The sequence below is a fragment of the Loxodonta africana genome, chromosome 18 (genome assembly GCF_030014295.1).
Source record: "Loxodonta africana isolate mLoxAfr1 chromosome 18, mLoxAfr1.hap2, whole genome shotgun sequence".
NCBI lineage: Eukaryota > Metazoa > Chordata > Mammalia > Proboscidea > Elephantidae > Loxodonta > Loxodonta africana.
In genome coordinates this window covers 60,040,383-60,068,184 of record NC_087359.1, presented here as the reverse complement: position 1 = coordinate 60,068,184, position 27,802 = coordinate 60,040,383, and the positions used below count along the sequence as shown (strand labels likewise).

Below are 27,802 nucleotides of genomic sequence, written 5' to 3'. Positions count from 1 at the left end.
GTCCTTCCTCCAGAATTTCCCTGACCACCCACCCCCACTTCTCACTGTTTGACTCTTCCCTGTGATACCACCAACTAGGAAAGAAGAGGAAAGGGTGGGTGATAAACATCATCCTTGTACTACTTCAAAGCTCCTCATTGGTTGTTACTGAAAACGTTTCTGCTGGAGAATAACCAAGACCCTGCCTGCCAGCTGCTGTTGGTGTGAAAGTGGAGAAGCTAGTCATAGGGGTACTTTTCAGGAAGTCTGGAGATAAGAGCTTATGATGTCATTTGAAACTTCTTGTATACTGGGAGGAAAAAGTGTCAAAACTCTATTGCACTCCAGAAGATACCTTATAACAAGGCTTTTCTTTTAGACAAGAGCATAGGGGAGTTTCCATCGCAGGTGATGAGGTTCTGGGTACGTGTTTAGAGGGAAAGGCCTTGAAAAAAACACTTATTAAAATGTGAACATGCAGGTAAAGAGAACATAGGATTGAATGCCTGACCTGAAGAAAGGAGGGTCATTAAATGGTACCTCCTTCAGAATAGACAGTTTTTTGGGAACCTTTTTTTTTCCAAAGGTGAAATTCACCATTTTGAAGATAAGAGAGTTGAATGACTGCCTCACAAGGGAACCATTGCCAGAACAGCGTGGAAGTGGGGAGAGAATCTGAAGTACAGACATTGGAAAATTTTTTATTCAGGTTAAGTATAGAAAAGAAATTAGAAGTTGATGATACAAAGTTACAGGAAACCTATCCGAGATGGCATGAACCCCAATGTCAGCACTGACCAATTCAGAGATGAGTCACCTGCATTAAGATAAAACCTGAATGGTTATCAATAGACCACTCTCTCCAACTCTTCTTTATGATCTTCAACCCCCTTCTCAGGCTTCAACACTGCTACTTTATTTTGGTTTGTTTGTTTTTTAATAAAAGTTTGAAAATCTCAACTTGCAGAAAAGTTGAAAGTACAATACAAAGAACATTTTTTTCCTTGAATCATCTGAGAGTAAGTTAGTGGCCCTGAAGCTCCATCATCCTGAATACTTTAGTGTGTATTTCCTGCAAGCAAGGACATTCTCCAACATTTACCAGAATAAAATTATCAAAATCAAGAAGTTAACATTTATATTTCTGTCATATAATTCTCAGGCCCCAATTTAAATTTTCCTAGTTGCCCAAGATAATATGTTTTGTACCAAAAAGGATGTAGTTGGGAATCGCACATCACATTTATTTGTGTTTTTTGGCAGGTCAGGGCTCGTTTTATTGAATGATTGATCTGTATAACTGCTGAGGCCACCGTGTTCAGACAAGAGAGGGGGGAGCTTTATTTCTTGGTCCCTTCCTCCTGGGAAAGAGTCTTGTTTATCTCTTCTTTCTTGGCTTGGAACGGCCCCTCATGGCAATTGTGTGCTTCCTGTGGGCCTCAGCCTGGTCAACCAGGACCTTCTTATAGGCCTTGTCTGCCTTCAGCTTGTGGATAAGTTCTATGAGAATTTGCTTGTTCTTGAACACATTCCCCTTCGCCTTCACCTTCAGGTACAGGCTGTGATACATGAGGTGGTCATTCTTCTTAGATTCATGCTTTCTTCTGAGCAGCCAACGCAGAATTCTCATCCTCCTCATCCAGGTCACCTTATCAGGCATTCGAGCATTGGTAGTACCTTTTTCTTGCTTACCTATACTCATATGTCTCCCCTTCCTGTAGGCTAAGGTATTTTTCCCGCGTGGAGCTCAAGATTGGATGGTCACGGGCTTGAGGATGATCAGGACATCTTTGGTCAGTTTCCAGATTTGCTGACAGGAGTTGGCATCGGCGATTTCATTGATCTCATTGGGGTCAAACCAGACCTCCTCCTTGCCGCTGTGGAGGTCACTAGAGGTGAGCCTCTTCTGAAGCCTGAGTATACTCATGGCTACCGCCAGAGCGGCAAAAGGAAAGTGTCACGTTTTCTTAGCCTCCTTTATTCTGGAACCGTTCTTCAGGCTTTCTTGGATTGTTACAACCATGACACTTTTAATGATTGTCGTTGTTATTGTTAGCTGCTGTCAAGTTGGTCCCCAGCTTATTACTACCCCATGTACAATGGAATTGGACAGTTATGATTCGTAGGATTTTCACTGGTTGATTTTCTGAAGTAGTTCGCTAGCCTTTTCTTACTAGTCTGTCTTAGTCTGGGAGCTCCACTGAAACCTGTTTAATAGCATAACAACATACAAGCCTACACGGGCAGATGGGAAGTGGCTGCGCCTGAGGTGGATTGGCTGGAAACTGAACCCATGTCTCCTCCATGGAAGGCGAGAATTCTGCCACTGAACTACCCCTTTCCCAGTTATATGATTACCAACAGTTATTTTGCAGAAAGTCCCTCAATTTGGGTTTGTGTTATGGTTTCTCATGTTTAATTTAGGCTACACATCTTCACAGGAATATCACTGAAGTGACACTACATTCGTCATTGCATAATTTCAAGTGGTCCAGAATTTTCATTTGTCCCATTACTGGTAATGTTTGACCACTTGATTAAGGTGGCACCTGCTAATCTTTATTGGTGTAAAGTTACTTCTTTTCCCTGTTACTCTCATTATTTATTTTGATGCTCAGGTTATCCCAGATTTGGCCAGTAAATCAGGAAGAAATTTTACAAATATATGTTTATCTTAGGCTGGGTTCTCTAGAGAAGCAAAACCAGTAAAGCGTATAACCATATATAGAGAGAAACAGCTCATGCGATTGTAGAGGCTGGAACGTTCCAAGTTGGTGGATCACGATAGAGGCTTCTCCTGATTCACGTAGCCACAGGGGCTGGTGAACCCAGGATCGGCAGGCAAGACCACAAGGCTTCTCCTGATTCACGTAGCTACAGGGGCGAGTGAACCCAAGATCGTCAGGTTGAAGAGCAGGATTCTTGCTCATAGGCTGTGAAGACCGGTGACTCCCAAGATTGGCAGGTAAGCTGCTAGCTCAACTTCCAAGAACTGGAGGTCAAATGAACAGGAGGCAGCTGCAGGATCCGGAGAGGGCAAAAGCCAGAATGTCCACTTATATCCAAATGCAGGCTACACGCCCAAGGAAACTCCCTTTCGACGGATTGGCTACTCACAGCAGATCCCAGCATGGGGGTGATCACATATAAACGTTGAGAATCATGGCCCAGCCAAGCTGACATACAATCTTAACCATCACAGTGAACGCTAAAGATAACCAAATGACTTACCTTCCTTTTATTTCAAAGATACTTCAAGAGGACTAGCTGATAACTACCCAAATTAACATCTTATGGGCAGTGGTAAAAAAACAAAAGTTTACAGGTCTTACATTCCTGGGACATGTCTCCTTCACTCAGTATACTCATTCACTATCCTCCTAACATCTCCTCTGTAAACTTCCCTCTCTGAACCTCCCTCACTAATTGAGCATTCAGTGGCTTCTATGTCCTTTGACATGTCAGCATTATTTTTTAAGTACTTCTGTTCCTATACAGCAAGATATACCAAATTTATCTTGTACTTTCTTGGTATCACCCATTTCTCCAAGGAGCCTTGGTTTGTTTTAATGGAGAATTTGGTATCTAGAAACCAAGATCTGAATGGGCCCTCTTGGCATTCATTGCTGTTTAGGGGAGTGATCACTGTATCCATTCTGGGACTCCCCACACCGGGCCTCCTCCCTCCACCACCACTCTTTGCTTTGTGGATCCCCTCTTCACCCTGTTTGGGTGCTTTCTGTTTCTGATCAAATTGAAGTGTTTTAACAGAGGGAACGGGGTAAAAGTTGGTAAAGGTTCTCCTTGGTAAAGGACCCCCCAGAGAGAGAGGTTTATAGAGTAGAAATTAGAGAAGACAGTGAATAGCTATAGTGAGTGAAGGAGGCATGTACCAGGAATAGAAGAGTTATGAACTTTTATTTTCTACCATTGTCCATAAGATATTAATTTGGATAGTGTTGGTCTTTCCTTTGAGGTATCTTTGAAATAAAAGGAAGGCAAGTCATTTAGGCATCTTTAGGATTAAGCATATAGTTACATAATTTTTTTCCTGATTCATTCAGTGCTAAAGTAATTGAAGGTAATCACCTTGTTTTTGAGGGGCTTACTTCTTTGTTGTAAGGCACATATTCGACCAGTTAGAACCAGTCACAGACGGAGTAAATAGCAAAGCTAAATGATGATGGCAGTTTCTCAGGGCTACAGAGGTAGGCAGAAGAATTCTGCTGATCAGTGAGGGAGCTGTGGTACTTTGAAGCCTTCAGAGGTTTAAAAGACTATTTTGTTAGTTTTTTTTTTGTTTTGTTTGTAATCAACACCTGATATGAAGGAGCTTCCTAAAGCTAATTTCAGAATCATTTCAGTATGTGTTTACTCCAACTGTAAAAGAATTCTTCCAACAGAAACTACTGTTCTCTGTTCTTCCTGAAGATGAGCCAGTATCCCAAATTTCATTAGCTAGTTGTGGTGGCTTGCAGACTGGGAGTGGAGGAGGATGTTCATCTTCTTCATTGAGCTTTCAGCTCCTGGGCTCTTTTGAGGTTTAACAGCCTGTCCAACTTTGAGAGAGCCTTTAGCTTTAGAGACTTGTTAGAGCCTTGGACATGGGGTGTGTGAAGCATAAATATTCAGGTTACAGTAATGAGTCTCAGTGGCATGACAAGGTAAGATCTCTGAATTTCACGAAGGCTTTTTTATGAAACCCTCACCAAAAATTGTTTTATGTCAGGGTTCCTCCTGATTCTGTCCTTTTTTTAGGCTTGAGGAGAAGGAGGAAGGGCCTAAATTGAACAGAACGTATTAATACATCAGTCACATGTTGCTCTATTACCTTAAACTCTGTTGGCGAACTAACCCTGGTTGGCAGCTGACTAAAAAGATAGAATTAAAGGCAATGTTTTAACTGTAAATAAGACTTCATTCCGTACCTGCACTAAACTTACTGGTCTTTCTGAAGCTCTTCACTAGAAATGTAATGAGCATAAGCTCAAGGCATTGTGCACAGAGAACTGGTTCTAAGAAGGTAATATATAGTGGATATAGTAGATGTTATGGCCAGAAAAAGGATAGAATCTTTTTCCCCAGAAAATGTAAAACAATTTAGAGAGCAGGAGGATGTTTCCTGCCAGAGACTGTGGAGGGCTCCATGATGCTCAGCTTCCCGAAGACATCACTAGTGTGCAAATGGAAACTGACTTAGAAAAGGTATGAATTGAGAGTAGGTTCAGAATTGGTCAGCATTTACTTCTCACATTTAGGGAAGAGCATGAGGAGAGGAGAGGGGGCAGTTTTTGGTGCTAGGAGTGTTTGAGAATGAGAGGTAACTGTCTTCCACGTCTTCTCTGATACAGTGTCCTCTGTGCGGATGATACAACTTTCACCAAAAAAAAAAAAAAAGTCTGACCACTTGAGCTTAAAGCTTTTCTTTGTCTGTTAGGTTGTGCTGTGCATTTTCCCAGTGTGTTCTGGGAAAATGGTTGCTGGCTTACATTTCATCTTGAGCGGATTTTCACTGAGAACCAGTTCCAAAGTGTTAGGCTGGCCAAAGTGTAATATAGTGCAAAGTGCTGATTTGGGACAGGTAATTCCCCAAATCCATAGGAAAGTCAGTGATTACAGTCACATTTAAAAACAAACCTGTGGCTTATAATTGTATGTTTTTGTTGAATACAGTAGTGATAGGTGCTCAGTAAATAGACTTGAGAGGTAGCTGTGGTATAGTATGGTGTCTTTAAAACATTTTTGTCTGTGTCCCACAATAAGGATTGCATCCCAGTAAACACACACATAAATATATATAAATATAGGTAGTTGAAAGAGAGTCATGAAACAGTAAGCATTCTTACTATTATTAATAATAGTAATTAATACTATTATTAATAATAGTAAGTATTCTTACTATTAATGTGATAGTTTCTATTTTCTTAAAAAAAGGTTAGTCACAACCTGCAGATTGTCTAATGTAATGAGCCACAACTCTAGAAGTTAAGACAGATTCCAATACCAGATCCACTGTCTTAGCCGCATATCTCTGAACAAGTTACTTAATCTCTCTGAGCCTGAGTTTCCTAATCTGTGGAAAAGGAGAGACACTTGTTCCATCTAGATTAAAAGATTATTTTAAATTTCAAATAATGTATATAAACATATTTCAAACTGTAAAGAGCTGTAAAATGCAAGAGGATGGTTTGATTCTGTTAGCAAGATAAAAAGTGATTTGCAATATGATAGATTAGGAAAATTACAACAGCAAACATTTAAATAACACTTTTACTGTGTGTCAGGCACTGACCACTGTCCTAAGTATTTGAATATATTAAGCCCATTTATGCCTCACAACAATTTTGTGACATAAGTACAGTTATCCGATTTTACAGATGAAGTTCAGTTACTTTCCCAAGGACACACAGCTAGTAAGCGTCAGAGCTGAAATTCAAACCCAGTCAGTCTGCTTCCAAAGTCTTAACCATTTAAATAAATTGCCTCATGTTAATTCAGGCTTCTTCAGGTGATTTGAGCTGCAGCAGACAGTTACCTACATAGGGATTTTTCCCTTTTTGAAAACTTACCCAAGGACAAATTTTTATGTATATGTAATATTAATTATGTTTCACTGCTATTTCTAAGGTTAATTCTTTTCAGAAGTAAACTGCCGGGTCCTTCTTCCTAGTCTGCATTAGTCTGGAAGCTCAGCTGAAACCTGTCTGCCATGGGTCACCCTGCTAGTATTTGAATACCGGTAGCATAGCTTCCAGTATCACAACAACACACAAGCCCCCACAGTACAACAAACCGAATAGCAGCAGAATGTTGTCTGATATATTGCTGGAAGATGAGCCCCTCAGGTTGGAAGGCACTCAAAATATGAGTGGGGAAGAGCTGCCTCCTCAAAGTAGAGTCTACCTTAATAACGTGGATGGGGTCAAGCTTTGGGGACCTTCATTTGCTGATGTGGCATAACTCAAAATGAGAAGAAACAGCTGCAAACATCCATTAATAATCTGAACATGGAATGTACAAACTATGAATCCAGGAAAATTGGAAATCGTCAAAAATGGAACGCACAAAGATCAATATCCTAAGAATTAACGAGCTGAAATGGGCTGATATTGGTCATTTTGAATTGGACACTCGTATGGTCTACTATGCTGGGAATGACACCTTGAAGAGGAATGACGTTGTATTCATCGTCAAAAAGAACATTTCAAGATCTATCCTGAAGTACAATGCTGTCAGTGATAGGATAATAGCCATACACCTACAAGGAAGACCAGGTAATACAGCCATTATTCAAATTTATGTACTAACCACTAAGGCCAAAGATGAAGAAATTGAAGATTTTTACCAACTTTTGCAGTCTAAAATTGATTGAACATGGCATCAGGATGCACTGATAATTACTGGTGATCAGAACGCGAAAGTTGGAAACAGAAGACGGATCAGTAGTTGGAAAACATGGCCTTGATAGAAACAATGCTGGAGATTGCATGATTGAATTTGCAAGACCAATGGCTTCTTCATTGCAAACACGTATTTTTACCAGCAGAAACAGCGACTGTACCCGTGACCTCGCCAGACGGAATACACAGGAATCATATTGACCACATCCATGGAAAGAGACAGTGGAAGAAGCTCAATATCGTTAGTTAGAACAAGGCCAGAGGCTGACTGCAGATCAGACCATCAATTACTTATATGCAAGGTCAAGTTGAAACTGAAGAAAATTAGAACAAGTCCACGAGAGCCAAAGTACAACCTTGAGGATATCCCACCTGAATTTAGAGACCATCTCGAGAATAGATTTGACGTGTTGAACACTAATGATCAAAGACCTGATGAGTTGTGGAATGACATTAAGGATATCACACATGAAGAAAGCAAGAGGTCATTAAAAAGACAGGAGAGAAAGAAAAGACCTAAAGGGATGTCGAAAGAGACTCTGAAACTTGTTCTTGAACGTCGAGTAGCTGAAACAAAAGGAAAAAATGATGAAGTAAAAGCTGAACAGAAGATTTCAAAGGGTGGCTCAAGAAGACAAGGTAAAGTATTATGATGACATGTGCAAAGACCTGGAGATACAGAACCAGAAAGGAAGAACACACTCAATATTTCTCAAGCTGAAAGAACTGAAGAAAAAATTCAAGCCTCGAATGCAATACTGAAGGATTCCATGGGGAAAATATTAAATGACGAAGGAAGCATCAAAAGAAGATGGAAGGAATATACAGAGTCACTATACCAAAAAGAACTGGTCAACATTCAGCCATTTCAGGAGGTAACGTGTGATCAGAAACCGATGGTGCTGAATGAAGAAGTCCAAACTGCACTGAAGGCATTGGCGAAAAACAAGGCTTCAGGAATTGACAGAATATCAACTGAGATGTTTCAAGAAACGAATGTAGCGCTGAAAGTGCTCATTTGCCTATGGCAAGAAATTTGGAAGACGGCTACCTGGCCAGCTGACTGGAAGAGATCCATGTTTATGCCTATTCCCAAGAAAGGTGATCCAATCAAATGCAGAAATTATTGAACAATATCATTAATACCACATGCAAGCAAAATTTTGCTGAAGATCATTCAAAAGTGGCTGCAGCAGCATATTGACAGCAAATGCCAGAAATTCAAGCTAGTTTTAGAAGAGGATGTAGAACCAGGGTTAAAAAGCATATATCTGATTTCAGATGGATCCTGGCTGAGAGCAAGGAAGGAATACCAGAAAGATGTTTACTTGTGTTCTGTTGACTCTATGGACTGTGTTTTATTGACTGTATGGATCATAACAAATTATGGTTAACATTGCGGAGAACGGGGATTCCAGAACACTTAACTGAGGAATCTGTACAAGGATCAAGGGGCAGTTGTTGGAACAGAACAAGGGGATACTGTGTGGTTTAAAGTCAGGAAAGCTGTGTGTCAGGATTGTATCCTTTCACCATACCTATTCAATTTGTATGCTGAGCAAATAATCGGAGAAGCTGGACTATATGAAGAAGAACAGGGCATTAGAATTGGAGGAAGACTCATTAACAACCTGCGTTATGCAAATGACACAACCTTGCTTGCTGAAAGTGAAGAGGACTTGAAGCACTTACTGATAACATCGAAGACCACAGTCTTCAGTATGGATTACACCTCAATGTAAAGAAAACAGAAATTCTCACAACTGGACCAATAAGCAACATCATGATAAGCAGAGAAAAGATTGAGGTTGTCAAGGATTTCATTTTACTTAGATCCACAATCAATGCCCCCGGAAGCAGCAGCCAAGAGATCAAAAGACACATTGCATTGGGGAAATCAGCTGCAAAAGACCTCTTTAAAGTGTGGAAAAGCAAAGATGTCACCTTGAGGACTGAGGTGCACCTGACGCAAGCCATGGTGTTTTCAGTCATCTCATATGCATGTTAAAGCTGGACAGTGAATAAGGAAGACCGAAGAAGAATTAACACCTTTGAATTGTGGTGCTGGTGAAGAATACTGAATATACTACAGACTGCCAAAAGAAGGAACAGATCTATCTTGGAAGAAGTACAACCAGAATGCTCCTTAGAAGCAAGGATGGCAAGACCTCATCTCGTACTTTGGACATGTTATCAGGAGGGATCAGTCCCTGGAGAAGGACATCATGCTTGGTAAAGTGGAGTGTCACTGAAAGAGAAGAAGACCCGGAACAAGATGGATTGACACAGTGGCTGCAGCAATGGGCCTCAGGCATGACAGTGATTGTGAGGATGGCGAGGGGCTAGGCGGTGTTTCGTTCTGTTGTACATAGGGTCGCCGTGGGTCGAAAATAACTCGATGACGTCTAGCAACAGCAATTGTAATTATTATTAATTTAGTTTATTGTTATTATATAGTAATAAACACCTGGCATAAATACTTTGTATATGCTTTTTAACCCAGTATTTATATTACAACCATAGTTCTTTGTCTTCAGCTACTGTTTTAAAAAAAAAAAAAAGCTTGGGAGGCTTATATCCCATAATTTATGTAATCATTTCCTTGGTTTTGGACATTTAGGTTATTTCCAGTTTTTATGCTACTATTTTACACTGCAGTGAAGAGAGTTGTATATAAATCTTTGTTCATATCTCTGATTATTTCCTTAAAGTAGATTTCTAAAAGTGAAATTGCTGTATCAAAGACTATGAGTACTTTAAAAACTGCTGATAATTATTTCTAGATTACTTTCCAGACAGAAAGTATCATTTTAGTGACCCTTCACTGTATCCTTGATTCAGTGAGTTTTAGGGCTTCCACCCCACCCAACATGTTTGTCATTGCATTTCTTTAATCACTGGATAATTGCACCATTTCTTTATATACATAGTAGTCACTTGTATTTCTCCACAGATGACTTTGGTGGGAGTTGTTGTGTTGCTGCAGATCCTAACATTTTCACTGCTCCCATTCATAACTCTTCCGTACGTGTTAAAAATTTCCCCTAAGCTACTCTCTGCAGTTTCTGATAAACTACTCTGTTATGCAGTGTAGGAGCCCTGGTGGTGCAGTGGTTAAGAGCTCAGCTGCTAACCATCTGCAATTCAGATCCACCAGCCATTCCTTGGAAACCCTGTGGGGTAGCTCTGCCCTATCCTATAGGGTTGCTATGAGTTGGAATCAACTCAGTGGCAACAGATTTGGTTTGTTGGGTGCACTGTAAATCAGTGTTACTCATTACATAGGAAAAATACGGGTTTATGAATATTCCTTGAAGTTTCTAAGTCCAGCAGTGCACTCTGATGAGGTACTTCAGAGCCAGAAGAAGATACCTATGTACCAGTACTTCAGCAAGGTATGTGATAATGCCCCAGGGTCAGGAAGCGCAAGTATACACAAACCCAAAGGCTTTCATCAGTAATACCTTGTGAGCCCTGTACCTACAATAAAGTTTTTTATGTAACCTTAGGTCTCTTAAAGGAGCCCTGGTGGCGCAATGGTTAAGCACTCAGCCACAACCAAAAGGTTGGGAGTTTCAACCCACCAGTGGCTTTCTGGGAGAGAGGACCTGGCGATGTGCTCCCGTAAAGATTTCAGCCTAGGAAATCCTATGGAGCAGTTCTACTCTGTCACACAGGGTCACTGTGAGTCGGTATCAACTCAGTGGCACCTAACAACAGGTATCTTAAATCTTAAGACTTGAAAGCCAGGTTTCAGACATCTATTTTCTGGTGAAGTGACTCTTAGGCAAGGAAGTCAGTAGAGAAATATGGCCTGTTTTAACTCCTGCAGTTGAGGAAGGGAGGAAAGGGCGCGAGTGAGCATCTTGTTCAGCTCTTCTCCAAACACATGCCCCCAGTTTTTTTAACAGCCTGCTGAATTCTTTTTCCTTGTTGCGGCCATGATCTGTAACATTACAGAAGCTGCCTTTTCCACTGTCGTTAGAATGAATGACTGTGTCCATGGACTTACTTGTTTTGGGTTTAGTCTGGGCCTATGAAAGGACTTTCTGACACCCTGACACTTCAAATTGCATCCAAATTTTTTATCTCCCCTATAGATCTCCTTTTTGAAGTAGTTCAGCTCTCTTGGTGAACTAGATTTAAGATCTGTGTATCTCTGTCACCTGACAGCTTTTCATGGACTCACCTGGGACTGGAGGCTTTGAAGATGAAAAATTGTCACATAATTGTAGCATATTTAGTTACATTTCATCTGATAAAATTTGAAACTTTCTGAATCAACACACATTTCTAAAGGATACTGTAAAAGGTGGTAAAAATTAAAAAAATACGTCTTAAGGAAGCGGGTGTCTTCTGACCTCTTGTTATTGTGCCTGTGCCCAGGTACTCATGAGCAAAATTCTACCTAGTCTGACAGCTCTGCTTGAGGTTATAAATGTGGTTAAATGTAGTGGTCACTTTTCAAAGTGGTTCACCTCAAGTTTCAGTGACCCAGCCCTAATACTTCCTTTCCTGACAGGACTTTGAGAACTCAGGCCTATTACATACCATAATGGAACATTGCAAGTTCTAATTTAGCTGCCCAAACGAACAGAGCCTGTATTTGCAATTTTTAGAACACTGATTTCTATTTAATAGAGGTTAAAGTACTAAAGTAGTACCTGGGCCTTCTCATCTTCTCTATCCCCTCACTCCCAGAGTGAAGATATGTACATCTGTGCGCATGTGCACACACGTGCACGCATACACACACACACTTAGTACTTGTATCCATGTGCTTCAAGGACATAGGTGTTCAAATCGGTTCCAGAACTTGAGATTAACTAACTTATGTAGTATCCTTCAGGCATGGAAAAAGAGTTGAAAGTGAGAGATGCCAGGTGGCCTGTGAGGCGGTAATATTTATTAAACATCTCGTTTATATGGCTAATCTTAATCTTGTTCCTGACCTTATAACTTGGAAGGATAATTAAAAGACAGATTTTGATTTTAGTAAGCTCACGTTTAAGTTGAGAGGTTAGAATGTCCAGGGCAAATACCTTCCTCGTACCTGAGTAACAGAATTCAAGAGAAAGCACTGGGTCAAAGGTGAGTTACATAAGAGGATCCAGGGAACAGTATCCTTGCTGAAGAGAGCCCTGGCATAGAAAGTGCCCTGTAGAGGTCAGAGTAGGGGTGGGAACAGGACAGGAAGAGGACCTGATGTGACAGGTTCTGAAGGTAGTTTTCGGAGTAAGTTGCCAAACCCCGAGGACCACATGTTCAGCAACATGGAGATGGTTTATAGCAGGTACAGTTCTGGGGTTTCAACAAAAAGTAAGCCCAGAGTGAACATCCATCCCTCTTCCCTGCTCTTTCCCCAGCCTAGAGTTTGAGGTCATAATTGCAAGTGACTTCAGGTCCCCTGTTGGGTTAAAGGTGGAGAACAAAGAGGCTTTTGAGCAATGGCTGAAAGTTACTCAGCTTGGGCAAATAGTGAAGAGTAGGATTTAGTTAGGAATTCAGTTACCATGGCTGACAAAATTACCTGCCGAGTAAATTGTTTTATTGTAACTGACAAAGAGATGACAGATTTAGCAGTCTGGTTTGATAGACATGCGGTTTTTGGCATCTTTGGCCCCGTTAATTTTTCTCAGCAGTATTTTGGTGTCTCCCCTTAGGTTTTAAGCTAATTACTTGGACCCCAGGAGCGGTAGGAAGAAACTTTTTTCTGTCATTATCAACAATAGTCTTTTTAGGTAAGCCTTTGGCTCATGAATGAGAAAACTTAATCAGGGTTAGTGGTGTAATGACTCTTAATTAAATTAACACAGTCTCTCAATCATACGTATGTACTCTGGATTTTTTGCTGTTAAATGTATTTTATAAACTGGAGTCAAATAGCAAGGGACATAACATTTTGTTTCTTTACCTGGTGTCTCAGAGATGTCAGTACTCCCAGTTTAAAATGTTTGAACCGCAGCATGGTTCAGAAGTTGGACTAGTCGATCGGTTTTGGGCAGGGAGGTGGGTGAGTTTTTTTTTTTTTTTTTGAAGCAGGTTTCGTTGCGGGGGAAGGAAAGTGGGAGAGAGAACTAGCAAAGACATAATGGAAGGCACAAGGTTCTCGGTGATGAGACTGTGCTGGGAAGTAAGCTCTCTAGACCACTGGGTTGGTGTTACTTTTTTTTTCTTGCCACAAATATTCTTTTGCCAGCACTTTACCTTCTCGCTTCCTTTTCCCCGTTAAAAAAACATATGAAGAGGAGTCTCTCTCTGCCTCTTTTCCCTGCCCTTCAGTGGTCTTAAGCATAAGCAGTACAAACACAGCCATCATTTTCTTACTGGCCCAGATGTACCCCGAGGCAGAGATGGTCCTTTATCAGATGCCACCCAGGAAAGCAGAGAATATGACATCACACCTCTATCTAATAAAACCTCTAATAGTCTTTTAACAGAGGCGAGCCTGGGAGGAGCAGAGATGAAAGTACTTTACAATTTTCCCAGTGAGGACAAGGGTTTGTTCCTTAAGTAGAAGTAGTCTGGGAAATGCTGGCACTTGTGCAGATGCCCCAAGAGAGCTTGAACACCTTAGCTCTGTGCTGATTATCCCTCCACTTAGGTAGCAGACCTCCTAGCATACCAGCTGGCGGTAGGAAAGCTGGCTGAGAGCTCACATCCAGGCTCTGCCAAGGAGATCTTTTCGCCTTTCCCTCTGATGTCTACAGCTTACTTGGCCTTGAGTTCCAGGTGACTACTTGGTTCTGTCCAGAGGTCAGGAGTTGAATTTTGAGTCCCTTTCAGAAGGGAGTGCGAGTGTTGGTTTCTGGGTCTTAATTGTGCTTCTGGAAATATCAGCTGCAAAATTATATTGGGTTTTATGTTCAAGAAAAAGCCAGATGGTAATCAAAATATGTGGGCGGTTTGACGTTTTTTTAGATAAAAGGCCTGCACTCAGCTGCCAGACCTCCAGAAGAGTGCTTTATATTGCACATCCCTGCTTTCTGGAGTGGGTTGTGGAGGGAAGTTGCTTCTTTCTTGTTTGATAACAACCCCCCGTGACATTGCCACAGTCAGAGTCTATTTCCTGCCTCCCTCGCCCTAGCAGAACCTGATTCTTGACTTCAGTGAAACTGATCAAGGGACTTGGAGACCTTCTTAGTACTAGACGCCAACTTGGAAAGGATGGCAGATGGATCCCAGAACTCTTAAAGAAAGGGCCACAAATTAGGGGCTCTACTCTTAGCATTCCAGATGATGCCAGTAAGAGCTCGAATATTCTAGACTTTGCTGGGTTCTTGTTGGGGATATAGTCATGGAGGGACCCATGCTGTGGTATCTTTCTTACTGATGCACTCCTTCCCACCCAAACTAAAAACTGACTTTCTGGAATATTTCTGGAGGAATTCACCTCTTATTTTGCTCCCTTAATTGCTGTCAGAGCCCTGGTGACCCAGTGGTTAAGAGCTCAGCTGCTAACCCAAAGGTTGGCAGTTCGAATCCACCAGCTGCTTCTTGGAAACCCTATGGGGGTAGTTCTGCTCTGTCTTACAGGGTCGCCATGAGTCAGAATGAGACTCAATGGCAGCGGGTTATTTGCTGTCAAGTAAATCCACTAATGTCTCTTTCCCACAATTTAGTTGATTTATCTTTCTGTCCTCCCTGTAGAAATCCAGTGTTGTAGCTTGAGGGGCAGTATGTTACAGACAGCTCTTAGGATCCATACACCCTCATTTGTCTCATTTTAATTGCAGGCATCAGGATTTAATAGGTGTATCAGAAACTGGGGTAATCATTCGTAGACAGGCTCCTTCTACAAGTTGGGGAGTAGAGAGTAACCCAAGGAGAACTAGCTGTGAGACAAATGCGTGAATGGGTCGTGCACCTCCATCATAACAGCATCCCACCTACCCAGATGGGAATGTTCCTTAAGGTTTGAGGGCTTTTGTTTCTACATTAACATCTTTTTCAATTTTAAAGTTATAAAAATACCAAAGTATAAAGAAAAGTTGCCTCAGATAGCTACTGTTCATGTTTTGTGTGCTTTAGAGTATTTCTTTTTATTTTTTTAGGAGTGGTTATTTCATGTGATAAACATACTGAATATGTGATTTTATATGTTGCTTTTTTTTTTCATTTAACAGTGATGAAACATCTTAAAGGTGACAATAGGACTGTAGGTTCCTTCCTCAGTTATTCCTATAGACCTGTCAGCTTCCAAAAACAAAAAGCAGTACTTCAGGGAGCCTGTAGCATGTGACTGAGGCCGACAGGGTGGGCTAAAAAAGCACTCTTACTTAGTGTTCCAACTTTTCTGGTTCTTTTATAAAGTTGTCTCTATTCTATCTACCTTGGATTTAGCATTCTTATATATCTTCCCCTTCAAAAGGTACAATGGGATTGTTACTAGCATATGTATGTGTGTATATGTTAAATTGCCTCTAAGTCATAGCCATTGTGAACCTTATAACCTGCCACTGTCTCTCTATACTACTGTTTCCACCCTCCCAACTGTGACAGCCTGGAGTTGGAGAGTAAGCACAGCCTTTGGAGAAAGTCAGACTTGGGTTTCAATCCTGACTCTGCCATCATTAAATAGATTATATGACAAACCTCAAGCAATTAATAATTTGATATTTATACAGTCAATAATTATTTATGGAGCACCTACTAAGTGTTAGGCACTGTTCGAGACGTAGCAGTAGACAAAACAAACCAAGTATTTTGTTCTCAAAGAGTTGATGTCCTGATAAACTCAAGGGCAGTGGGGACAGACACAAAACGGGTTGTACTGATGGTTTTTATGAGTAATGGAAATGGGGTGCTGTTTTAGATAGAGAAATCAAAGAAGCCTTCTGAGGAAGTAACATTCCGACAGAAATCTGAATGAAGTGAGGAGCTAGAAAGACATCTGGGGCAGGAACTTTCCAGGCAGAGGGAGGGATAAGTGGTGGGAGGTGGGAGTGTGCTTGACTGACTGGAGAGGCTGCAAGGAGACCACTTTAGCTGGAAGTTGAGTCAGCAAGGTAGGGAAAGGGAGGTTAGAAGATGAAGTCAGAGAAGTAGTAGATCATAGAGGGCTTTGTGGGCCGTGTTAGGTAGGAGTTTGTATTTTATTCTAAGTGAGATGGGAAGTCACTGGAGATTTTTGAGCAGATGTAACTTCAATTTAAAAAAATGAATTACTCTGTGGAAAATAGCCTGGGTGATGGGGGAAAGGGCAGAACAAAGAGCCCATTTAGAGGCTTTTGTAGTAACCCAGGCTAGAGACGATGAGATGACAAGTGAAATTATTACCTATCTCCAAGAAGGGTTGTGAGACCTAATTAAGAAAATTTCACTAATGCCCTTAATCCAGCCCATTTCACAATATTAGGTTCCAGTATTTGTAATTCTCTTCTCTTCCTTGGTGTTTGCCCTTAGTTATATTAGGACCAAAGGGGATAGGTTATTAAGTAGAGATCAGCATTCACAAGGGAAAGGATTGTAAGCAGTACCTCAGTTTTTTGATCCCAACAGAAGACTGTATTTCTTGAGACACTACAGTTGGCACACTGTTCATTCTGTTATCCCACCCACCAGAGAACCTAAAATGATCGAATCCGTGCCAGAACTCTTCTCATTGAAGCATTCAGTCTTCAGTTCTTTCTGCCCTTGCTATCTTAGACACAGTTGAGCAGCCTCTTTTACAAAGTATCTTTTCAGTTACCTGGTCTTGCAAGCTGGAGCTCTCTGATACTCACTGTGACAGGGTAGTTTCACATACCTAAGAAGGGCCCTCTAAGGAAAATGAAGAGGTTTCATGGACTCCTCTTTTGTTGTGATGTAAAGCCTTAATATGCCACCCTGATTTCTGGGATTAACAGTATGCGAAAGGAAGTTCATTTATTATACTGCATTATACTTATTTGAAAAAAAGCACAGTCCTTGGTACACAAGGAGCTTACATTGTTGACAGGGCTTCCTTCCTTACAGAAGGCCACACTGATGTCTGCTTACTTGGATTGCATGTATCTTGTAGACATCACTGATGAAACCCAGGTCATAATTACATAATGTCAGGGTCACTGCCCTAAATCGAGCTGCTGCCAGTCTGCCACCTCCTTGCCTTTACTCTGGAAGCAATGAATTTTTCCCCCTTTCTTTTCTGGGTCCAGGTCTAATTGTGTGATAGAACATAAGAAAGGTGAATCCTCAGAACCTCACAAATAAAATTTGCTTTAACAGTGGCTAATTTTGTCTTTTAAGGAGCCCTTGGTGATGTAGTGGTTAAGAGCTCAGCTGCTAACCAAAAGGTCAGCAGTTCAAAGCTCTGCCCTATAGCGTCACTATGAGTTGGAATTGACTTGACAAAAATGGATTTGGTTTGGTTTTGGTGGTGCAGTGGTTAGGCACTCAGCTGCAAACTGAAAAGTTAGCAGTTCGAACCCACCCAGTGTCTCTGCAGGAGAGAAAACCTGATGATCTGTTTCTATAAAGATTACAGCCTAGAAAACGCTATGGAGCAGTTCTTCTCTGTCATTTTGGGTCTCTATGAGTCAAAAATTGACTCAATGGCACCTAACAACTTCAGTAATTTTGCCTCTTAGGATGCTTTGCTGCTAATTAAATTGTTTATTTACCTAAATTTGGACCTCTACTGCTCATATCCAATGTCCCTGATACCTTCATTGAGCCTTGTGTTCCATGACCTTGTTTTTTTTTTTGTTTTTGTTTTGTTCATTACAGTGTGAGTGACTGCCCCATGTGGTGTTGATGCCAGTCTGCCATGCTAGCCTGTCTACCAGGGCCAGGTGACCTGTCCTTTCAGCTTCTTTCTCACACGCAGATGAACACTGGACTTCAGAAATGTAAGTAACCTTGAGCCCAGGGAGGGATGTGATTCCTTATTTTGTTTATCCATCTGATCTGGCCCTGGGACACATCTGGATACATTGACCTTGAACTTTGGTACCTCCGGGGTATTCTTCAGCAGAGACCGCAGGAACACAGCTGAAGGGCTCTGCAGTGGGAGATACAATCCTCTTAAATACTGTAATTCCCCAGTGTATATCATCTTAATTTTAGTTGTTGCTGATACCTTTCTGTTGAGCAACATAGTTAGAAGGAGCTTTAGATAGCCCTTCAAAAAAGTATTTCAGTTTGAACTCTCATGAGGAATCAAAAGAAAACTCACAGTCCAGAAAAATTACTGTATCTCTGAAACAAACTATTTACTGTTCTGTTGTTTTGAACTCTCTGAGTGCACTCTACCATGGAAACAGTTCCCTTTGGCTTTGCTCTCTGCCTTCTGAGCCAGTGTGACTTCAGTTCATAGCAAGTAAAGGAGCTTTCACCTGCAGAAGGGATGGGAAAGTAGCTTTCTCAGAATCTGCCTTGGTGTATTCTGCTGATACTTCTCAGAAGACTGAACTTTTGAGAGCTGTCTGTTGGATGCCCGTCTTAAACTGGCTAGAATTGGGGCTTTATACTTGGTAATTTCCCAGATCCCTACCTCCTACCCTTACACTACATGATGTGCAAGAAAAAGATTCCATTCCTGTCTCATTACCATATTTGATACCTTCAAGTGTAAAAACAGCCCTAAATTTGGAAATAGGCCTTCCTTTCAGAGTAAAAAGGGGAAATCATTGAGGCATCTAGGTTTATTCTTTAATAGAAAAGTATGCTTTAGCACCTTGCCGGAATCCTCTATGACAGGTGTCAGCAAACTTTTGGCTTTGTATACCATATGGTCTTTGCTGCAACTGTTCAGCTCTGCTGTTGAGAGTGAAAGCAGCCATAGACAAAATGCAAATGAATGAGCATGGCTGTGTGTTCAAATAAAATTTTATTTTCAAAGATGCACAGCACCTAGATTTGGCCCATAAACCATAGTTTGCTGACTCCTACTTGATGAGATCATCTTCAGAAGTTAAAAATGGTATATAGCCTCTTGACTTTTCTTTCTTTGAGGGAGAGAGAGTAAGACTCAGAGCCTGGCTAGTTCTGGAATTTGGCCAATGATGCCAGCTCCTCGTAATGACAAAACTGAAATCTGCAGCTGCCTAACACAATAGGCAAACTCTGCTGTATCAACTTTCTCCCCAGCCTTTTCTTTATGATTGAGCGATGAAATTGTATGTGCTCCCCGGCCAGCCAAATCAGCATGCTAATTGCATTGTGCCTGATTCTGGGCTTCCAGGGAGAGAACTGGAGAGGGAGTGTACTTGGAGATGTATGATAAGATGACAAAGAGAAGCTCAGCTTCTTTCTTCTGGGTTCTTAACATACTCTGACAGAGATGTGACATCAAGGGAAGAGCCATTTGTGAGGAGAGGCAAATTGGCAGCTTCATCTTGGTGTTGACATTGGGTCTCCACTCCCTTCTCCCCAAACCCATTGCCATTGAGTTGATTCCAACACATAGCAACCCTAAAGCTCCTCCAAAAAGCAGCCCCCAAATAGCATCTACCAACCATTGTCCCCAAATATGGATTCAAGAATTGGGATATTCTTCTTCCCTGGTTTCAGGTTTACCTGTCCATTTGGGGAACAATGTATTTGATTCCCTCCACCTCTCTTGTTGCTAATCTCAAGTGTACCTGTTGCAGAGGGAGAGAGGCTAATGGTGTTTTTGAGCCTGCTCCCTTCTCTTCTCCACCCCCCCCCACCAATATGTAAGAAAAAAATACTGTCATGTGACTGATAGCTGTTAATATTAAGCATTTAGTTAAGGTGAGATGGGGCATAAGCCGTCTCCTTGGGAACCAACAGCCAGGCAACTGCTCAGAGCCCAGGCCCATCAGCTATAGAGTCTATAAAACCAGTTTTGTGATCCCTCTGCTTAGCCTTTCCCTGTCCCCCTCCTCAGGGAGGGTCTTAAGTGTTGCCAGAAACGCAGAGCTCAGTATCTTGTGTAGTGGAGATAGGGTATAGATATTTATAGCTTGCCGTGCTTTGTATTGAAAGAGTTGACTTGGGTTAGGAGAGAGAGATGGACCAGGGGTCAGGAGATGGGATATGTGGGTTCTTGGCCCAGCACTGCAAGTGATCTGGCTAATTCTCCCCAGGCTTCAGCTGCCATGCGTACAGAATCATAGCATTGAACGCTAACGTTTTCTCTTCTTCCTTCCTTTTCTATATGTGTTGGAGACTAATGAATTTTGCATCCTAGATATGTAATTGACTGAAGGATGGTTTAAAAATCATGTGATCTTGCACTTGGCAGAAGACCACATTTGGGGTCCTAGAGCTTTTCTAGATTGTATATTCTGTGATGTGACTTGCTTGGAGAGTCCACAGCCACTTTGGAGCTCTGTACTTCCAAATTGTGTTTTCCCCTGACTCATGGCCTCCCAGTGGCCCAGAGAATGTGTTTTCTGTACATTCTTTGGTTTGTAACCCCAAGCCTCTGCTCCTGTTTTCCCACACGTCAGGGTCAGTTATGTAGTAGTGGCTCAGTAAATATTGACTGCGAGTGGTTGAAATAACCAAAGGCCCTTGGTCCTTGAAACCACCTTTCAGACAACAACTTTGATCTCCTTTTTGCAGAGCCTTGGGGACTGGGACAAATGTCAGAATTACCTTTTCACTGCTTCTTTGTGTGCTTATCTGCCCCCTAGTGGAGGGGCCTGGAAATGGTGAATTTGCCAAATGATTTGATAAACTCACAGAAATATTAGAAACAATACCTTATTTGTTAAGTACTTACCATGCACCAGGCATTGTATTGAGTGTTTTTAAATATGTTCTCATTCATTTCTCAATAACTTTGTATGAGAGACTCTTTTATCTTTCCTAAGATGAGGCATAGAGGGTTTGTCACTTGCCAGGGTCACATAGACTCTTCATTGACAGGGCTAGGACTGTCACTGGGGTCAGACTCCAAAGTCTGTGTTTGAAACGCACTGCCTGTGCCTCTCTACCTGCAGGTGTAGGCTCCTGCCACATGAGCCACCCACATCTTCTGGTCTTCAAAATAGAAGGATGACGGGGAGGTCTCCATGGGGAAACACCAGATTCAAGAACATTCTACCCCTCCCCCATCCAGTCCCTGGAATAGACAACCATGCCTTCTGCTCTGTTTAATTACCAAACTCAAGGGCAGGGAGTCCTGAAGTTGCTTTGTCCTGTCTGTGGCCAGACTCAGGCAAGCCTGCTGTCCTTGAATAATACTATCAGCACTGTCAACTCTCAGCCTCTTCACATAGCATTTTCCTGTTCATTGAATCTCTTTGATTTTAGTAATTCTGTGAAGTAGGAGAGCAGGTATCATCCCTGTTTATAAATGAATGACTGAGATTGAGTAGTTAGATGATGAGGGCAGTGTTTGAATCCATATCTTTTTAACTTTCATTCCAACCACAAATACTTTATTCTCTACACTGCCTAGTGTCTCTTAATGATATCATTGATATAAGATATTTAAGTACATTTCTTACAAAGCTGTGGTTTCTGTATTGGCTGTGTACCTTGGGGAAGATGTTACAGAAGAAAGGCAGGCGCAGAGTGCCTGTGTGGGGACTGAGATAAAAAAAGTGTTGAGTGGTGAGTGGTGCTGGATTCCCAGAGTGTGGCTTCTTTCTTGTCCAATATACTCATTTCATTCTTGAGGTTCTTCTTTAACAAAGATACTGTAGCCTTGTGTCTGCCCTCCCAACCCTCACTTCCCTTTCATTCTGATTCCTTATTTGACCGTTCTTATCAGTACTGTCAACAGCAGTGTAGGCATGACAAGGAAGACTATAATCAATGTGGATAAGTGTCTCATTGCTTCCAGTTCCAGGAATTGGGACCATACTCCTGAATCTAGCCAAGTTACCCCTATGCCTCTGCTAGAAAACAACCTGAGAGTTGGCAGTGTCTAAGATCAAAAGACCTCTTTTTTCCAACAATCTACTGTACCACTCTCTCTTACTTGGCCTTCAAATAAGAAGTGGGCTTCTCTCACCCACCAATATGGGGGTCGTATAGAGGAACACCCAGTGACATACCTTCCATTTCCTTTTTGTACTGAAACCCAGCAACTTCTGACCCCATTACTCAGCTGAAGCCCCATTTTTCAGTCAGGCATTACCATACTTAAAACACTTACCTGCTCTGGGTAAGGTACCCTGCTAGGAGTGTCATATGATTTTGACCTTCAGACACCTAATTATAATGGCTGACCAGGACAGCTTCTTACGGAATTCTAGTGCCTTCAGTTGGGGGACTGTCTCTCAATGATCCCAGACTTTTTTTTGTATCTTGCCCAGGAGAATATAAGGAAGTTCAGAAAGTAGCCCTGGCTTATGGAGACTGAGGCCCGTTGAGGGTCAGTGGCTTATAAGAAACAAAGCAGAACTCATGCTCTGCTCTTTGGGCTTTGATCACCCAAGTGGTGCTGCCTAGTGGGTGAGAGAACATTTCTCTCTGCCTCCCCTCCTTCCTGCCCTTGCTGTCACCATCTCATTCATCCTTTTAAGACCTTCCCCAAATCAGTTATCTCACACACATTTCATTTATCTATGGAGTGTCTATTCTGTATTCAGTAAATAAAGCAGAGCCTTAAATATGTTGGCGAGTCTACCAAGTACAAGGTGTTGTGCCTGTGTTTGAAAGCACAGACCTTTTCCTTTCTGTACCCTTTTTGCTCAGCTCTGCCTTTCTGAGTGTAGAACCAACTCTCTGCCCTCCTGGACTTGAACTTCCTTTTCCTGCCTCTAAGAGCAGCTTCTAAGCATTTGCTGCCAGCTAATCAGCAGTGTCAGCAAACGAAGGCAGCTTTGCCCTTTTCCTTCTAGCTAACTCACTAGCCTACTTCTGTTCCAGTTGATGCCCAGTGATGTGACTTTCAATGGGATCTCCTTTGGGCCAAGGCCAGCTGGGGCCACAAGCAGGGCTTTCAGTCAGATTAATCCTTGGTCTGTCCTGGCTGCCTTCTGCAAGGGGAGGAAGTAGGGAGGGAGTCAGCTAGCTGAGCTAGGCTCCCAGCCAAATCACTTTCCTTCTGCTCTGGACAGTTAGTGTACTTAGTCATTCAGCAAGCATTTATTAAGCACCTTCTGTGTGTACTCAAGGGAGCCCCTCCTTCTGAGAGAGGGAGAACAGAGTGAGATAGAGCCCTTACAGGAGCCTGGCATTCTTAAAGAGCTCTTGTTCTCAGAACCTTTTGCTTTTTGACTGGCAGCCTGACATCCGCTGGAGCCCCCTGATGGGAGGCTACAGGAGATGGGAACAAAGAGACTGTTAACCTTAATGAGCCACATTGAGTGGGTATTTCCGCAGTCTCCAGAGGAAGGCAGGTTTTTCCTCTTTTCATTTTGGAAAGTGACAGCTGACATTGGCCGAATATAGATGATTTTTGGCTCTCTGGACTTAAAGATTCTCTGAATCCTTTCTTCTCAGTTCTCTCCCTGCTGCCATGTCATTATTGTCATCCCCCAGAAGCAAATAAATATAGTCTTTTGATCTTCACCCAGTCAGGCATACAGTAACCCCATAAACACAAGTGAACTTGTGACATGGGGTTAGGGGAAGGATGTTGGCAGCTTATTCCTCTGCTCCTAAAAAAGAAGCATCCTGTCTACTGTGCCAGGATGCCCACCCAATGGGCATGGAGCCCCAGCTGCTGCTGAGGCAAAAGGAAAAGCAGATGCTTCACTGACCACTGCAAACAACAGCATACTCACTCTGAGTGCTATCTGTACCAGAATGTCATGCGGGAGGGACTGAGGGGCTATAGAGTGCCCTGACAAGCAACCTTGCTTAGAACTTTCACGCCCTCAGGCTGGCACGGGCTGGTAGATGCTGGAGAAGAGTTCCAGTTCCCTGCATTTCCACGTAGGGGAAAAAGAACTCTTGGTTATCTCTGTGGGAATTGGTCCAGTTCTGACTCTCTAAGCTGGGACTTTGAAAATTGCTTTGCCATTCTGATCTTTAGTTATCTTATTTGTAAAGTAGAAATTCTAATAGGACCTGCCTCCTAAAGTGGTAATGTGGATTCACTGAGATAGCCTGTCACTTAGTACAAGGCCTGGCATACTATAAGTCCTTACTAAATGTTAGCAGTGCTTGTTACTGTGGGGCCTGAAGGCTAGGGATGACAGCCTAGTTATACCCCCACCCCAGACCCTCAGAAGGGGAATCCAGAAGGGCTAGTTGGCTTGGCACTGATGAGCTCCCTCTCCCTCTTTGCTTTCCTCCCCCTTCTCTCTCTAGGGGACACTACACAGAAAATGAGAACTGCTCACTATCCTACCCCAGCCGAATTGGATGCGTATGCTAAGAAGGTCGCAAACAACCCACTGACTATAAAAATCTTCCCCAACAGTGTGAAGGTTCCCCAGCGGAAACACGTTCGTCGTACTGTGAACGGCCTCGACACATCAGCCCAGCGCTACAGCCCCTACCCGACTCAGGCTGCCACCAAGGCAGGCCTGCTTGCCATTGTCAAAGTGCCAGCCAGAAGCATACTCAAGGACTTTGACGGCACCCGAGCTCGGTTGCTCCCTGAGGTCATCATGAACCCCCCAGTGGCACCCTATGCTACTGTGGCACCCAGCACTTTAACCCACCCCCAGGCCCAGGCTCTGGCCCGTCAGCAGGCCCTGCAGCATGCACAGACCCTGGCCCATGCTACTCCCCAGACGCTGCAGCACCCTCAGGGTATCGCGCCACCCCAGGCGCTGCCCCACCCTCAGAGCCTCCAGCAGCCTCAGGGCCTGGGCCACCCTCAGCCCATGGCACAAACCCAGGGCTTGGTCCATCCTCAGGCCCTGGCTCACCAGGGCCTCCAGCACCCTCCCAACCCCTTGCTACATGGAGGCCGAAAGATGCCAGACTCAGATGCCCCCCCGAATGTGACCGTGTCTACCTCAACTATCCCCCTTTCAATGGCGGCCACTCTGCAGCACAGCCAGCCCCCGGACCTGAGCAGCATCGTGCACCAGATCAACCAGTTTTGCCAGACGAGGGCAGGCATCAGCACTACCTCAGTGTGTGAGGGCCAGATCGCCAACCCCAGCCCCATTAGCCGCAGTCTGCTCATCAATGCAAGCACCCGGGTGTCGACCCACAGCGTCCCCACACCAATGCCTTCATGTGTGGTCAATCCCATGGAGCACACCCATGTGGCTACAGCCGCATTGCCTGTCACAGGCCCTGTCAACCTGCCCACGGGCATCTCTCGAGCCCCCACTGGCTACCCTAGCGACCTCAAGTCAGTCGCCTGGAACCAGCATCAGCTGGCCCACCTACAACAGATGTGCAGTGAGGCTGGTGGGACGCCGGCGGCCGCTGGCCTGACAGGCAAGCATGCGGCAGGACGTGAGTTGGCAGGGCTTGGTTTTGTGGGCAAGGCCCCTGCCTACCCGCAGGAACTCTGCCTGGCACAGTCCTTCCATCTGAAGCCACCCCTGGAGAAGCCAACCCCATCCCCACCAGTCAACGGCCTGGCAGCTCCACTGGCCTATCCCAATGGTCACTACTTCCAACCCCTGTGGAACAATATTCTGCCCACTCCCAATAGCGACAGCTCAGGGTCTCAGGACCTCACCATGCCATTCCATGGTGGGCAGCCCACAGGTGCACCCCTCGACTGTGCGGCGGCTGCTGGGGCCCACTACCGAGCAGCGACTGGGGGCGGTCCAGTGGCGAGCCAGAACAGCTTGATGCAAACAGTGGATTACCTAAGTGGGGATTTCCAACAGGCCTGCTTCCGAGAACAGAGCCTGGCCATGCTGAGCAAGGCCCACCGTGCCCCTGGCAGCCGTGCTCCTGATCCCACAGATAGTCGAAGTCTTCATATTCAGCACCCGGGGTATAGATAGGTAGCCCTGGTATCCTCCACAAGATACACATTATACATCACCCAGCTAGGTTTAGTCTTACTTTTAAGTAATTGGATAGTTTAAAAAATTTTTACTGCTCCAGTGTGATCATTCTTAGATGTCTGAGAAAGGGAATTTGGCGGGATCTAATTGAAGGCAGAGGTGGGTCCTCTGGGCCCTCATATTCCCTCTACCAGCCCCAGCAGGCTCTTCTCTCCACTGTCTGCTTATCAGTCAGTCCCTCCACCATGCCCATCTCCCAGCAGCCTCCTCTTGTCTTTTCCTGTACCTCTACCTGTTTCACATCGGACTGAGGTATGGACTGAGGGAAGGGCTCTAAGGTGAGGTAGGTGTAGGTGCCCAGCCCTCAAAGTTAGGCCTCTCCCTGTCTCTCTCTCTAGGACTAAGAAGCAGATATTCCAAGTCCTCTGGGAGCCAAATTCTTATTCACCCAAAGACCTCAAATCAAAACTGACCTGTCTTCATCTCCTCTCTCAGCTCCTGTCCATCCCTCAAGGCTTTGTTTTGCATCTTTACTGATCCCAGTGCCACTGCACTTGTCCTTGCTCCCCTTTACCTCAGGGGTATCCTGCAGACACTTGGCCATAGCCTTGAGACATGGAAAAAAATACCTTTGTATTGGCATCTTGGTTTCCCCTTTCCAACCCTAGGTAAATGCAGTTCTGGAGGCTCGAAGTTCAAAATCAAGGTGTTGGCAGAACCATGACCCCTCTTAAGGCTCCCAGCAAGAACTTTCATCTCTTCCCACTTTCTTCTGGTGGTTGCCAGCGTTCCTTGATGTTCCTTGGCTTGTGGCTGCATCACTCCATCCTCTGTACCTCTCTCTTTCTCACTATTGCTTCTCTCCTAGCTTCCCGGCTGCCCTCATCTCCCAGCCCCTCTCAGAAAACAAAAAACTACCTTACTTGAGGAATTAGGTAGGTAAGGGATGATCACATTGGAGTCAAATTCAAAACACCAAAAAAAAAAAAAAAAAAATTTTTTTTTCATTTGGTTCTCTCTACACTGGCTAAGAATATTGCTCTATGTCTTAGTTATCTAGTGCTGCTATAACAGAAATACCACAAGTGGATGGCTTTAACAGAAATTTATTTTCTCACAGTTTAGGAGGCTAGAAGTCTGAATTCAGGGTGCTGGCTCTAGGAGAAGGCTTTCTCTCTCAGCTTCGGAGAAAGGTCCTTGTCTCTTCGAGCTTCTGCACCTGGGCGATCTTCATGTGGCTTGGCATCTCTCTTCCCCCATCTCTGCTTTGCTCTCTTGTTTAATCTCTTTTTATATCTCAAAAGAGATTGACTCAAGCTACACCCTACACTAATCCTGCCTCACTAACATAACAAAGACAACCCATTCTCAAATGGGATTATAACCACAGGCCTGTTGTTGTTAGGTGCAGTGGAGTTAGTTCCAACTCATAGCAACCCTATGTACAACAGAACGAAACGCTGCCAGGTCCTGCGTCATCCTCATCATTGCTGTGTTTGAGCCCATCGTTGCAGCCATTGTGTCAGTCCATCTCCTTGAGGGTCTTCCTCTTTTTTGCTGACCCTCTACCAAGCATGATGTCCTTTTTCAGGGACTGATCCCTCCTGATAACATGTCCAAAGTAAGTGAGACGAAGTCTCGCCATCC

The 27,802-nt window shown here is 43.4% G+C and overlaps 1 protein-coding gene and 1 pseudogene across 5 annotated transcripts in view; one reads left to right on the top strand and one right to left on the bottom strand.

The window, feature by feature from the left end:
- The window catches only part of LOC100658036 (protein FAM222B), a 90,444-nt gene that overhangs the window by 38,505 nt on the left and 24,137 nt on the right, over positions 1 to 27,802 (top strand). For 3 of the 5 annotated variants that reach the window (XM_064271478.1, XM_023556206.2, XM_064271479.1), the window contains 2 exons: positions 18,090 to 18,211; positions 24,543 to 27,391. In XM_064271478.1, coding sequence (XP_064127548.1) covers positions 18,130 to 18,211; positions 24,543 to 26,152 — 1,692 coding nt within the window. In that variant the 5' untranslated portion in view covers positions 18,090 to 18,129 and the 3' untranslated portion in view covers positions 26,153 to 27,391. Of the gene's footprint in view, positions 1 to 18,089; positions 18,212 to 24,542; positions 27,392 to 27,802 lie in introns of those variants that run through there. The other 2 variants (XM_010596457.3, XM_023556207.2) reach the window with 2 other exon arrangements.
- On the bottom strand, positions 1,175 to 1,933 carry LOC135228109 (large ribosomal subunit protein eL19-like; annotated as a pseudogene).